This window comes from Stigmatopora argus, chromosome 22 (assembly GCF_051989625.1).
Source record: "Stigmatopora argus isolate UIUO_Sarg chromosome 22, RoL_Sarg_1.0, whole genome shotgun sequence".
Lineage (NCBI taxonomy): Eukaryota > Metazoa > Chordata > Actinopteri > Syngnathiformes > Syngnathidae > Stigmatopora > Stigmatopora argus.
In genome coordinates, this window is record NC_135408.1 from 8,277,761 (window position 1) to 8,292,615 (window position 14,855).

Consider the following 14,855-nt stretch of genomic DNA (forward strand, 5'->3'; position numbering starts at 1 on the left):
GTCGTGTTCGCTGTCATTTCTATGGCAAAGAATTGTGTTAGGACTTATTTACCTATAGTGTCGTCCTTACAAATTGGCAATAAATCCTCAATTACTTTTGACATTAAGATAAACAACCTCCAAACATGCCGTTCCTGCCAAGTGGTGTTCGTTAACTACACCCAGAATTGAATTTATCGTGCCTTAGTTTTTATCAGACTTTTTTTTAACCAACGTAACTTGGAAGCATGTTTTGATCGTAGTTGAAGTTCCTTTTGATTTTTGCAAATACCTTTTGTTATTGTCAAACTCACCTGCAGCAGAGAAGAGCGTGGCGGGCCGTGCCAGGTCGCCGGGGTGATGGATGGCACCAAAGAGACTCGGGCCCGGGGGTCGACTCAGGAACTCGGGCTTGAGGCCAAAATCCAACTTGTGAGGGTCGACCTGCATCTGCTGCTGGAAGACAAAATCCACATCCAAAAACATGTAAAAAAATACTCGGGATGAATTCTTTTGTTTGTTTGTAAGCACCGACACAACCAAATGGATCAAAGTGTTTGTACAAATATTTCTGGACTATGAAGCCATTTGATTAGCAAAGATTAACATGAATGAAATTGTCCCTTTATGAAATAAAACAAACTCAAACGCATCTATAGGGGTTCTTTCTACCAGCGCTTTATACGCCTGATGGGTTGCCAGGTGAAAACTTTAAAGGCTATAAGGGGAAGTGTAAAAGATAGATTTTAACCATGTTTGCTCAAGCGGTTGAAAGCGTAACGGTGACATCTAACGGTAAACATGTGAATAAGCTTGTCCCATCACTCCCAGTGTGTGATAGCAAGAAGAGATCATTCTCAGTGTTTAGCACAATTCTGAAAGCGAAGTCCAAAGAATTTCTCACCTTGACTTTTTGTTGATGATGGTATATCTGCCAGGCAGTATGGACGTGCATGGCACACCACTTTCCTGGTTTCTAAAGACATGAAACAGAAAAAGATAATGATTTCACACACATTTCATCATCTGTTAACAGATGCATGCAGAGAATGTATTTTGTACGTGCAAAATTAAAATGAGGCACCCATGACTTACCCTGAGAATGGGTCGAAACGGATCCGCTAGCTAATGAGAGGCGGCAGAGGGGAGAGAACAAATAGAAATATTTGACACGGAATCAATACCTTGCAAGGAGGCTTATGAAACAATACAATTCGATGAAATGAAGACAGCTGTCCAATGTTATCAAACAAAACCAAATGGAATTCACGAGCTGAGATTAAAAATCAAATTAACACGGCCGCAGTTTGTTTCATTGAGAACGTTCCTTGACACAACAATACAGCAGTGTTTCCCAACCTTTTTTGAGCTGCGGTACACTTTGCATTGAAAAAAATCTCAAGGCACACCACTGGCTGAAAATCTTCCAATTTAAAACTATATTGCCAATATTAACAATATAACGTTGTTCTCATCAAAGTTTTATCAACAGGAATCTTATAAATCCCCATAACTATTCCAAAAGTTGATGTCTACGGACCCCGAAACACAACCACTTGTACAATTTATGAATCGTTGTATATTCTTACGGCACACCTGACCATCGCTCACGGCAGTGTTTGGGTAACACTGCAATACAGTAATACGTGGCCTCTTGAATTGATCTCTACCGTATTTTCTCGCATAGAAGACGCCCCCGCGTATAAGCCGTACCCTTAAAATCATTGAATTTGACAATTTCACGCATATAAGCCGCCCCTGATTCACAATTTTCACCTCCATATTCATGGTGTTAATAGGGAGTACAAATGTGTTACTTTGAAGGGAAAATCTTAAGAAAAATCCTCACAAGTGTTATTTCTGAGATACTATATGAATCAAAAGCACATTATCCGGATCAATATCATAAGGAAGTTAGTAATGTATCCACTAATGGTTGTTTTCTTACTGCAAAACAGAATAGAACCAACAAATAGTAAATGTTAATTTGCTGACATCTACTGATATAAAAAGAGTATAGCAACGCTGTAAGTCTTGTGCGCATATAAGCCGTAACCTTGATTTAGTCATCATTTTTTTGTGTTATAATATAGTATGCAAGAAAATACGGTAAGTGAAGCCAAAAAGTATTACTTTTTTAAACTAAGGAATGACTTTTGCTTTAATCCTAAATTCATTGTGCCTGAATTGTCTTGGAGGAGAATATTGTTCAAAATAGGTTACGTTTCCTCACCCTCGGGTCCTTCTGTAAGAACGTGTGTGGGACGGCGCCGGGTCTCCCGGACACGTCGAGAGGATTGGAGGTCTAGACAAGACGACACAAAAGATTGAAAAAGAACATGAGTCAAAGCTCGCGGGTCGTTTTGAAGGCGACTTTTACCTTGGGCTGAAATGCACCCTGCAGTGAGCTGAAGGGGCCGTTCGGGGGGATGACAGGGGGGAGCCCCGACATGGCCGGCGGGTACGAGTGAAAGAGCTGTAGGAGAGAATGCATCAATTAGAAAGATGCGAAGGAACGCACAAATATTGCAAGGAAGACGCCATCCTCAATGGTCGGTCGGAGAGCCTTCTTTCTTTATTCATGCTATTTAAGAATTAAAAAAAAAACCACAAGATGAAAGTCGAAAACCTAGCTTAGGATCTTGTTTACACCAGCTGCTTTGATATAAAAATGAGGCTGTCGAATGATGCAATGTGTGCAAGGCTAACGTTGAAGGCAGAAACGAGACTACACGTAAGCAAAAGACTCCGTCTTATGAAAAAAAAAGATCAGTTCTCAGTTTTTGATAGGTTTTAAAATATTCCACCACAGCGTGATAAGGAGGAAAAAGGCAAATTTTGATTTGGATTTTTGATACTATTAAAAATAATCAGGGAAAATGCAAGCCTGACTCTAGGTGAATAAAATAAATAGACAGTATGTTCTAGGATTTATATACAATTTGGAAGGGGATTCTTGCGTTAAGTGTTTAAATTTGGTTGACGATTTAATTCACGTTGACGCAAATCATTGTTGCAATGAAAAATTCATTTGTCATTAAGAATCATGGCATACAAACACGTTTCAGTTAAGAAATGATGGGGGGAAAAATACTAATCACAAGTAACAAAGAACATTAAAAAAATGTATTTTTAAGCTATCGTGTGTTGGTGCATCTGCTAAAGATGCAAAGATTCAGATTTGTTGATGCTTACTTCAAACATCCATTAAGATTACAATGAAAATGCTTGCATAAAATGTCACATGCGCACACAAAGTTTAATCTGGGCTTGTACGACAGAATTGGCGAGGAAAGTAGACAGTAGAAAAAACTCACACTGTGTCTGTAGAAGGGGTCAACTTTTGTTGGGTATTTGTCAAACTGTGGGAGAGTGAGAGAAAAAAAGCACAGTTAATCCACCACATTAAAGACAACAAAAAGCTACACTGGGCGAAATGTTCCCTTTCGGGTGTTTTAGTACAATTCGAGTCGAGAGCGAGAACGCGCTAATGAATTGACCACATCCCAAGAATAGCGTTTTCCCTCTGGTGATCATGTGTAGTAGACCTTGTAAAACGCCGCCTCCTTTGCTCTCATTTTAGGAGAGGGGCACATTTGAACATTTCCCTCGTCGGGACTAAACGCGGGAGCTATTAAGAGGATTTTTATGGCCTCATTAGCTGTCAGAGGCCAAGGCTCGCTGCCTTTGAGCTATCATCAGAGCCAGGCGGGCCTCCATGAGCGTCCGTGGGTACGTCTGCGTACGCGTGGAGAGGAACGCTCAATGCGAGGCGAGGCATCGTGGCAGCCGTGAAAAAACCCTGAAGGCGTCAAGTCACGGCATTCAGACTGATGAATTAAGTGGATTATGTTCTAAAAGTTGGTTGCAGGCATGCTTAGGGCAAGTTATTGCTAATTAAGAAAATAACAAAGCGACAGATTGGACGCAGGAAACGACAAGAATTGGCTTTCTGTGAGTTAAGAGCTTCATTGCGGCAGAGAAACGAGAAGAAATGCCGAAAATACACGGGAATGGACGACGCGCACCTCTAAAAACGCATGCCACCGGTGTCAAACTCGAGGCCCGTGGGCAAGATCATTTTGTGTGGTCTGCAAAAATACATCATATGTGCCCAATTAATTTTTCTCACTGAAATAAAACAATTAAATTTGCACTCTATTTATTTTTGGACATAGAATATTTCCTATTTTTCCTCAAAATGATAAAAATACATTTACTTTTTTCCTCTTTTTAAAGTAAAAATATTTCAATGAAAAACATAAATTAAGATGACAATGCTTACATTTGTTATTAAATAAACAAATACATTTTGTATAAGATTTACAGTGATCCATTTTTAAATCCAAAAATTGAATCTATCTTAAAATTACAAATTGAAAAAGAGAATACTGTATTATATAATACTATATTTTTAATAAAAAAGTCATTAAAATTACAAGTATAGAGATTTTTGTTTACATTAAAAGAGAAAAACATTTACTATTGTCTTACTTGAATCTCTAATTTGAACTGAAGGGTTTGTGAAAAATATTTACGTCACTAATGTCTCTTAAAACTACAAATTTAAAAAGGGAATACTGACTATGTATATTTTTAATAATAAAAGTCTTTAAAATTACAAGTAGAGATTTTTGTTTACATTAAAAGAGAAAAACATTTACTATTGTCTTACTTCAATGTTTACGTCACTAAACGGTGTACTGACTATCAAAATAGTTGCCGATTTATTTTCACTAATTTATCAGTTGTCAATTGGTGGATAACCCGTGACAAAAGCCAGTTTGACACCCCCGGACGCGGACGAGCTCGGGTCCCCGATCCATCCCTCCAAACCCGACACCTTCTACTTATCCTCACATTTCTGGCAGGGGTACGCACCATGGACGGTGCCGGGGTGGGCATTATGGCGTGGGGGAATGGCGTGAAGGTGTGCTGGTGCGTGTGCTGGTGGGTGTGTTGGTGCTGATGCTGGTGCTGGTGTTGGTGCTGGTGGAACTCGGTGCGCAGGTAGGGCGGGGGGCCCAGCGAGGCGCCGCGGTCGGCGTTCTGGGAGGCCAAGAAACGAGTGTTGAGCTCCTGACGTAGAAGGTCTTGCTCTGCACACAACATACAAACGGGGAGGAAATTCAACCTTACGTCATCCACTGAGACAAGCAAGCTATTTTAAAACGGGGGCAGAAATCATGAATCAAGAAGGTCCACAACCCTAAAAAAGGCAAAGGAAACCCTCTGAGATTAGAATCAAAGAGAATGATCTGCTCAACATAGCAAGCATTTATTTTAGTTGGATTGCACGACTGCATAAAAGCATAAAAGAAGGAAAGTAAATTAGAAACCCATGTTTACAAAGTCTGCCAGCTGGAACTTTAAACTACTGAGATTTGATACCCATGAAATTACCTCAGAGACATCTGTTGTTCTAATTACTTTTTTTTTAAACCCTCCTCAACAATCACAGGCATATTTTGAAAAATCAGCAAAATACGCCTTGACGCATTAGAATCGTGGTTCACCACTGTGGCTTGCACAACTATTTTCTTTTTAAGCTTTATTGGCCAGGGAGAGGAGCTAGAATTTTCTCTTCAAATGTCCTTTGAACTAATTCAGCTTGTGCCATTGGCTACTGAACAAAATCTCTCCACACATCACAACTAGGTGTCACTAAACACATCCTGGTACTTAACTGTTGATGCAGAATGTCACCTCCCTAATGCAATGCTCCCATGTGACACTTTTAATACCGTGCACTCACCCTACCCTCTCACACCCTAATCCGACTTATCACCCCTCATTCGAATTCGGTCAAGGTAGTGACAAAAAGCTTGCAACACTACTTCCAGCTAGGTAGCATTTATGTTTCGGAATGTACTATTTTCCCTCTGTCGCCAATCTTCTGCATTTTCTGAAGAAACGACACAAAAGGGAGGAAAGCGACCCCCAAGACACATTTAGCCTTTAAAAACGTTTTACCCGAGTAGGCACCCCCAGCAGCAGGATGTCCCGGTACTGGCAGTGAGCTCGACGTCAGCGGCGGTGGTGGAGGCAATGCCGCTGGAGGAGCGAACATATTGGGGTGATGAGGGTGCGGCGAGGACTGCAATGCAGGGGGGAAGCCGCGGGGGGTGCTGTGGTTGGCCGAATGAGGCAGGGGGAAGGTTGACACGGCGGCGCCGAGCTGCTGGGGGAGGTGCGAGGACGGAGCGGGAGGCCCTTGGGGCTTGCTCCCGGGAGTGCTACTCCTGCTGCAACAATAAAAACAAAAGGAGCAAGGTTTTAGAACCCTATTTCATCTCCATCTGCAGGTCATTTAACCTGAAACATTAGAAACATTAACCTGGTAGACAAGCACGTCCTGTACGAGCCCCCTCTTTTTACAACTTGATTGCATGCAAACACGCATTTCCAATGTCAAGGGCTGGTGAACATATGCACTGCCAATAAGCAGCCTGCTAGCATTTTCTTGTGCAAGCAAAGAGTGTGTAGTGTGGGTGTTCCCCAGAGGCCGTCGCACTCCAAAGCCCCACACGCTAAGCCTAAAAGCTCATTTGCAACACTGGCGCTGGGCTGCAGGTGCCGGACGCCATTATTGCTAGCGGGTACCCGAGAGAGCCTTTTTGGTGCATGGGCAAAGCCAGTGGGGCTGCCGTTGCGCTGCCAAATTCTGACATTCCCAGTGGGCTCTAAGGCGATTTTCCAGATTCTTTAATCGAGGAGCTCATAGAATATGTTGACACTAGGTTCAAATCTTGATTTAATGTAATTTGTCAAATTGCACTGTGTAATACCATTAATATTTTGGAATGCTATGGGAAGTTTGACATTTTCAGCTAGTTACAGTTAACATGTTTTATTGATCTACTAGTTTCAAATGCTTAAATAGTACAGTTAACATGTTTTATTGATCTACTACTTTCAAATGCTTAAATAGTAAATTTCATTTTACCCTGAAAATATTGCTTATCGTTTGTCAAAAAGTAAGATAATTGACAATCAACCCCAAGAACCACCTTAACTGGTACCCAAAAATTGCGCCCGTGCGAGTGTGTATGTGTTTGGCGATAAATGACATCACAAAAATGGACAACTGGGCAACAAACGTGGATGGCGGGCTGATTTGATTCGTTGTTTACCTGTGGCCGTTGAGGGCGGTGTAAGCAGAAACAGCTCGGGGGTGGCACCGTGAGGGAGGGCGTTGGGGCCCTGCCTGGCTGGGGTGTTGTTGCTGCTTCTGATTGTGGTTGGCGAAAGGTGCAGGATGACTACCGGGCGTATGCAGTGACCGAGGTCGGGATAACACTTGTGGTTGGTGGTGGGGCCGGGCAGGAGGTGTTGGCGAGTGTTTTCGGCCCTGGGCGGGAGGCACGGCTGCGGGAGTCCGAGGCCTGGGAGCGGCCTCCGAGAGTGGGCGTGGATGACTTGAGGCGACAGCTGGAATAGAGTTGACCGGCTGGGTCTTTTGTCCGGATGGGGACTTTGGATGGATCTGAGTCTGGGGTGGGGATTTGGGAGGGGGCAGAGGCTGCCTAGGGGCGCTAGATGAAGGAGGCTGGGAATCCCTGCAGCTCTCCTGGCTTCTTTCTTGACTGCGCTCTAGGCCTGACACCTTGAGGAGGCCTGGGCCGAGAGGCACCTGGCTGCCATTGGTGGAGAGCGCGTTGACGCCAAAATCTGGGACTGTGTTAAAAACAAGAGGAGAAAACAACTTAAGACAATTGCAAAGGACACATTCACAAAGATCATTAAACATCTTGAAGACATGTATTTGGATTTGAGGGCACATCCTAATTGATGGATTTGTTTCTGAAGTTGACTTTTCTTGTTTTTAACGGGTGATTAATAGGTTTTGCCCAAGTTGTCTCCCATGATATAATGTTGGAGGTCATGGAGAAAGATGGCTAATGTAGGGGTGTTGGTCTGTAGGGATCTCTTCCAACAGAAGGCATCTTCCGACATCAGCAATCAGATTTATTGCCTCAGGCGCTCATGGGAAATGACAGCGCATACACAAGCATTAATTAGCTCTCTCTGGGCCTGAGGGATTGTGGCTGGCAGGACTAGGGGGAGCTCTCTGCACTTTGCCCAACATATTAAAAGCCTTGAGCTGACAACGAGGTGCATAACCCCGTTGTTCTGACCCTCTGACACACTACTCCCTCCACGCCGCCTCCCTTTTCACTTTTCCAAAACAACCCCCGTAGATATTTTTTTCCATTAACATCAAAATGCCAGGCAATAGCTGTCCTAAGCTCATGATCATTTGGTGGAGGTGAGATCACAATTCCTTTAAATCCGACACGCAATGCAATTCCCTCTGTGTTATCCTGACTCATGCAAATAAGTCACTGCTCACTCTCCTGTTTGCCAAAATGAATTTGGCGCTGCGTTACCGTGACAACCGAGGAGGAATCGGTTCTGAGCCTCGATTCTACCCCCGAGGACAAAATGCCCTTTCCATAATATCTATTCCAGACGAAGGCTTTGAAACCTGCAAGCGTCAGAGCTTACTGGGACATCTGTCAGAAGACAAAAGACACAGTGACAGGTTGAAGCAGTTTTGCCATTGTATCCCCTACTTCAAAATGGGCAGCTGTTCTCTGGCCAGCTGTACTCAACAACAAATCTGGTCAAAAGAAGACACCAATGGCAAGCACAGGAGAGTCCCTCAATCTTCAATCCTATTAAACCTGTTTTCTTTGACTTGTTTTGCGAACCTGCTATAATATTAAAACGGTGTCTATCCCGTCCCTAATGAAGACTCTTGGGCCAGCTGCAGTGGGGAAGGGCGATAGAAGTGTGTGACAGTTTCTCTCCCCTAAGGCTTTATTTGTTGCTCTTCTTTATCCCTGGAAACAAATAAGCTCAAATCCCACTGGGCTCGCTGGGGTTTCTCAATATTTCAGTGGTATTGCATATTCAACTACTATAGTCTGGTGGAAGGTTTTTACAGGAGCAGGTAGCCTATGTGGATATTGGGAAGACAAGCTGAATAGGGTTAAGGAGCTTTAACAGGCTTTGTGAGAATTTTTCAGGGTAGCATCAGAAGTCCAAGCTAGTGGTTAAGACTAAGAATGGCCCAATCGCTATTTTTTGCACCGGAGTTAGCTGATGTTGAGGATCTGAACTGATCCAATATAGCTACCAGAATGTTCTCCTATAAGCTGCTTTTGCTCTTTCTGGTTGTGATGAAATGTTGCATAGTAAAAACATATTTAGGTTTCTTTTGACATCATCTTTGTGCACCTGGATTATTTTGTGTTGCTTTGTACACTTTAGGATTAAAAAAAAACATTTTAAAACCCCAATCTTTTATTTCGAGCCTTAAAAAAACAATCATCAAACAATAATCAATTGTGAGCCACATCATGATGTTAAAAGTGATGTTAATCCTCAGTACAGTTCAATTCAGTTTGCCAAAGATTGTTCTTAGGATGGTGATCACCATGCCACATAAACTCTAGCAATTATTTGTAATCATCTTTGCACTCCAATATGACCAAGTGAAACTTATATTACGGAAAACGACACTATTTTCAATACAATACACGAGGAGTATAAACCCAGCCAAAATTTTCATTGTGCTCACTTGATACGGCTCTGCCTGTATAAATGATTGACAAATAAACGATCATGTTTAAAAGGCATGACTAGAGGGAAAGCAGCTGCCCTTTTGAAAAATACATGAGCAACTTGAGCCAAAAGCACTTTGCTAATGTGTGTCTTTCATGTGATGGTGGGTGGACATGACAACCGACACTCTGCCCTCCAGACATCTTAACAAATTGAAGCCTCTGGAGACCCGTGCGACATGATAAGTCTCTGTCCTTTGCTGTTAAAACTTCTCCTGCTTTTCTACCGCAAAATAAGGCCCTAAAAGCTTTTCCACACTTGTGTGTTTGCACTGGATAAGGCCTAAGACTTGGCCTATTTTCTACGAATCCACCTGTCATATTGGACACGCAGAACGGATATGGGTTATCCGATATTTGGAGGACATTTGTGGTTTTCTGCTACATACGTATTTATCAATAATAGATAACGATCAAAGGCTTATCAAAGAAGTCTTCCACTGGAAAACTGTGATGACAAAACCAATTCAGTGTTTCTCAACTACTGCCATCTTCTTCCACAAAGCAAAGATACTATCAGTGGATCAATGCTCCTTCAGAGACACGTTTTCCTGCACTCCAAAATGTGTACAAAATTCATCCATTGTCTACACAAAGGTGGCGTTGTTCACCTAATATAGGAGATGGATCTGTTGTTCCACTCGGAAAATGAAACAATGTTCGGTCAATCAAAATACATTTATTCTACTTTGCACGGTGCAAAATGATTCGTGGCCATTAGAGAAGATTCCATCCTACATGTCTCAGTAAATTTGAACAACAATAGCGCTTTTGTCTGCAGAGTTTATGGACTTTGGCAGCAAAAATGAAAAAAATGAATATGTTCCAAGCCCCTAGTTACACAGAATGTTTTTGAAAATGCTTTTGGGTTTTGTCTGGAACCCATTTAGTGGGGAAACTGCTTCCATATTGTGTTTGACACCATAATGTGGGTCAATTACGAGTCTTGACAGTGGTTTAGACAGCAACATATGGTCGCCAGGGTCTTTTTGCTGAGGGATTGACCTTTGTTTATGAGTTCTTAATGAAGTCTGAAGTTGAATTAATGGCAGCAGCAAAACACTTTCCTACACAGATGAGATGACACTAATTTCTTCTGTCAGGCTATGATCTCACTCATACCTATACACGAAGCCAAATCATGCATTACTGTACTCGTAACAGACTGTATTCACAGAGGTTTTCATAGTTTGGTTGGTTTGGATTTTTTTCCCTCGAGTATATTGAGCATTTCTAGCAAATTACACTCATGTGCGACTTATAGTCCGAAGCATACAGCACTCAAATATCAAAATCAATCAGATGATTATCTGATTAATCATTCTTACTTGATTATTCTTAGTTTTGGCATAAACATGACATCTTTACAGAGGGAGGTCGTGCAGCTGGTGATGCTTAGAACTGGTTTTCATTTATTTGCCTTTTTAAAAATGGAAGCCTTTGCCGTTTGTGTCTACAATATGTTGCTGATAATGACTAGCCAGAGATGTATTCAATTTATATTGTAAATGATTAAGTCGTTTTATAAATATAGCCTCAAAATGAAAGGTGGAGGTAGAATCTTTCCATGAATACAGAATGCGTGCGAGTTAAAACATTCCGGCCAGTTGAGTGGTATACCCAAGAGTACATATTAGTGGATGACAGCTGAGCTCAGCTCCCATGCTGCTGTGATTGGAAGTTGTTTTGAGAGCCCTGATGTTATAATACTCGTCTCTGGTGCCCACAGTGGGGAGGGTTCATGTCGCCCAAATCCGCCCATCATCTGAGGCGTTCATTTCCATAAATGTCGACCCGCTGCACAGCTTTTAAGAGCCTTTGCATGTCAACTTGGAAGTGATTCATTACCATGTGGCCCACCATGCTAAAAGCTACAACTGTTTATATTAGTAATACTTTGCTCAATGATGCACTCACGTTTGGCACTATCAGCTCCCAGTGAAACTGAAATCCTGTGTCAGTAACATTATCTTCAGAAGCTTTCTCCCTGATCTCATAGCCGAGGCCTCCGGGGAATCTCCAGACTATTAGCCTCTTATCCCCCCCTTCCTTATCTCAGAAGCCTTTAACAGCATTAGCTGTTCAGAGAGTAACACACTTCTTTTCCAGTGTGTCACTGCAGAGGCCCGCTACCACCCCGGGATCCGTGGCACTGAGGTGTGGCAATGACGGACACTCCCCTGCTGGGTCTCCCAGACTTGCTATCGTGTCAACAGCTCTCCATTGCCGAGGCCAGGAGGCGTGTTGGATTACATAGCTTGGACATCCCGCTATGTGGAGGGTCTTTGACTCGAGATGTTTTATTAGCAATGGACTCCCCAGGGTGGCTGAGAGAAGCAAGGGGGAGGGAATGGACTAATCCGAAAAAAATATCTGGGGGACAAGCGAAATATCCCGCCTGGGATAGTCTGCCGAGTGCAGTCTCTCAACTGATGGTAGCCCACAGTAAATAGAGTTTCTGTTCGAAGGATTTAAAGCTAATATACCATTTATGACGGCATTCGCGTTATGAAAAGAGCATTGCTTTGCCATTGGTTTTAAAGTACAACCTCATCGGTATCATTCATATACAAGAAGTAGGGCATAAGAAACTGAAGAAAATGCTCATGATACTCTGCCAAAAGCAAGTTCTATTAATACATGACAAAGCGTCACCTAGCCCCAACTGTAAACTGCATTAAACTAGTATCTAGAACAGTTTGAAAGTAAAATGAAACATTAGGCCATTAACATTTAGGGAGCTAGAATTGCTACCGTAGTTTCCTTTCATTAGCTATTCATACATGAAAGTGTCTCCAAGTCATAATGAAGTCACTGACTGCCGAGGCAACACTCTTCCGCCAACAGTAGCTCTGATTACAGCTGCTCTGATATGGCTGTGAACTGATCTACGTCTCCCAGCAGCCTTCGGAAAAAGTGTTGCCTTTGACAGCGTCCTAAACATTTGCCCCAGCAGTATATTTACAGTACATTCACATAAAGCTGGAGTGAGTGTGCACTTTCCAAGTAAGCCATCAAGTTGAACCTCTTAAGAGGAAAAAAAAAGCATGGATTCTCATATAACGACAACTGACTGTTCCTCAGTACATGACCTGAAAATTGGAGGCGCTACTACGTATATAACATCCTATGTCCTCAAAATGGACAAGTGATCAGCAAAATGTGTGGATTCATAGACGGATATGGCAATAAATTTACCACCCGGTGGGTGTCTGGGAAACATTTGTCAATCACAACGAAAGGATCTGACGCAGTTGTACTTTGGTGTTGATAAAACAGCAGCATGGAACAAGGACCCAACTCTGACTATTGCAAGCGTTTGACAAACATTCACACTGGTGTAGTAAATCCAGACCCGCAGACATGGCAGCTGTGTCACGCTCTTTGACTGCCAACATGTCACAACTGATGATATTTCTCACAACACTGATGACATGTGTGATATTGGAAAGATGTGGAAACAAATTCAAACTATGAAAGACTATACTATTATCTTACATTAAAAAAATGGATTTGCGCCCCAATTTATTGTATTAACAACGAATTTGCCAATGCCAACCCTCACAGTCAAAATGGATAGGACATTGAACGGCATCAACGCAAGCCAACAATGACATACAGTATGCCGTCTGTAGGGCCAATGAGCCATGGCGCATTGATGTGCTCATTAAAACAATGCATGCTCCCCCTCAAAAAACAATCAGTTTTACAATACCAGGTCTGGAATCGCCTTGGAGTACATACCGCAAGTCTACGTAGTCTGCCTGGTTCTGCCTACTCATGTCCCAGGCTCCGTGCAGAAAGAAGCCAAACCACGGGCCCATCGGTTGGGGACAGACGGCTAATCGTGCAGCTGTCTCCACTCAGGCAGAAGGCAGCTTTCGTTATCAAATTGTTGTTGTTGTCTGGAGAATCTCCAATTGCTGTAAAGCGTCTCGACAGACTGCCAATATCGTGCATCGAATGTAAAAAAAAAAATCCTTCTCTTTCTTTCTTTTCCTGGCTCTCCAGCTCCTTCCAGCCTCTCGTGAGCCATCAGGCAGAGTGAGTGCAACTGACTTGCACAAGAGGTTGAGTGACAGCTCGAGCTGACACGCTGACACCGGCGATATTTTGCCGGAGAGAAAAGCATTTGGAAGGCTGGAAAAAGAGAAATGCGTCCCCGGAGAGTCATCAGTCTCAGGCTTCTTTCACTGGCTTTCAAATGGAGCCAACTGGTTTTACACATCCACACCACACATTCAAGCAACTCACTCTCGAGGATTAGATTTACCGCCTGTGTCGGTTGTAACAGCGACTCATACCAGAGTGCTAATAGCATGACAGCACTGATCAAATATCCAAAGACTTGGCAAAGTATCAATTTGCATGTAGCCTTTTGGCTTCTTAAATCTTACACAGAAGCCGATGTGTTTTTTGTGTGTGTTTGTGAGGACGTCAAATGCTGTCCCATTACCCCCTTGCTCAAGTTTCACGGCCGTTGGATTAGCAAAACACACCGAGAAGAATTTAACAGCCACTCTCTCAGTTTTCCCAGAAATATGTCATATTTGATTTCGGCTTCAACTAACGAAAAAAATCTTGGGGTGTACAATTTATTTTCTACAGCAAATTATAAAAATGTCATTTTCATTGAATATAGCCCACAAAAGAATCTAGAACCGGTTGGATATTGCAAACAAGTTGAAGCCAGAAGTCGCACTCCCATACTTAGTCTGTCTTCCCAGTCTTTCTGTGAAGCCACGGAAACAAGCTTTGCAAGACTTATCTAAGACCTTAGTCTTCTAAAATATCCATACATGTGTGTAAAAGGTGCGTGGGAGTACACCAACCCATCAACCACATTCGGGGGGAAGCAATCCTACATTCTCAACCTAGGCCCAGCTTTCTTTAAGCAGAAACCTCAACACAAGCCGCATCAACATGCTTTCTAAAATCTCACCTCCAATTAGCTAAGGGGCTCTCGGCAAGCTCAAATGTGATGAGTTACAGCTTTGGGGCCAAATTACTTTTTTTGTGGGGGGTTTCAGGAAGGCTGGTTTGGGATTTAAACTGTTTATTTGAACTGCCCTGCCATCTAAACAGTCTGCTGCCTCCCTGCTTTCTTGTCAAGCCTCGAAGATTAAGTGAGGATTGTGGAATTGCGGGGAGAACACAATTTGATATCCCCTTTTGGGCAGCGACTGGTGGAGGTTTAGGTTACTGGAACAATGAATCCTCTGTGCATGGCCTCTGAGCCAGTGAGAG

General features: G+C 42.7%; 1 protein-coding gene across 14 annotated transcripts in view; it reads right to left on the reverse strand.

Annotated features, from left to right (window-relative positions):
• The window catches only part of auts2a (activator of transcription and developmental regulator AUTS2 a), a 152,877-nt gene that overhangs the window by 6,457 nt on the left and 131,565 nt on the right, over window positions 1–14,855 (reverse strand). For 10 of the 14 annotated variants that reach the window (XM_077591965.1, XM_077591963.1, XM_077591961.1 and 7 more), the window contains 9 exons: window positions 7,113–7,656; window positions 5,953–6,224; window positions 4,840–5,078; window positions 3,297–3,341; window positions 2,360–2,455; window positions 2,213–2,284; window positions 1,075–1,104; window positions 884–955; window positions 294–435 (listed from right to left, as the gene is read on the reverse strand). In XM_077591965.1, coding sequence (XP_077448091.1) covers window positions 294–435; window positions 884–955; window positions 1,075–1,104; window positions 2,213–2,284; window positions 2,360–2,455; window positions 3,297–3,341; window positions 4,840–5,078; window positions 5,953–6,224; window positions 7,113–7,656 — 1,512 coding nt within the window. The remainder of the gene's footprint in view (window positions 1–293; window positions 436–883; window positions 956–1,074; window positions 1,105–2,212; window positions 2,285–2,359; window positions 2,456–3,296; window positions 3,342–4,839; window positions 5,079–5,952; window positions 6,225–7,112; window positions 7,657–14,855) is intronic. The other 4 variants (XM_077591960.1, XM_077591968.1, XM_077591962.1 and 1 more) reach the window with 3 other exon arrangements.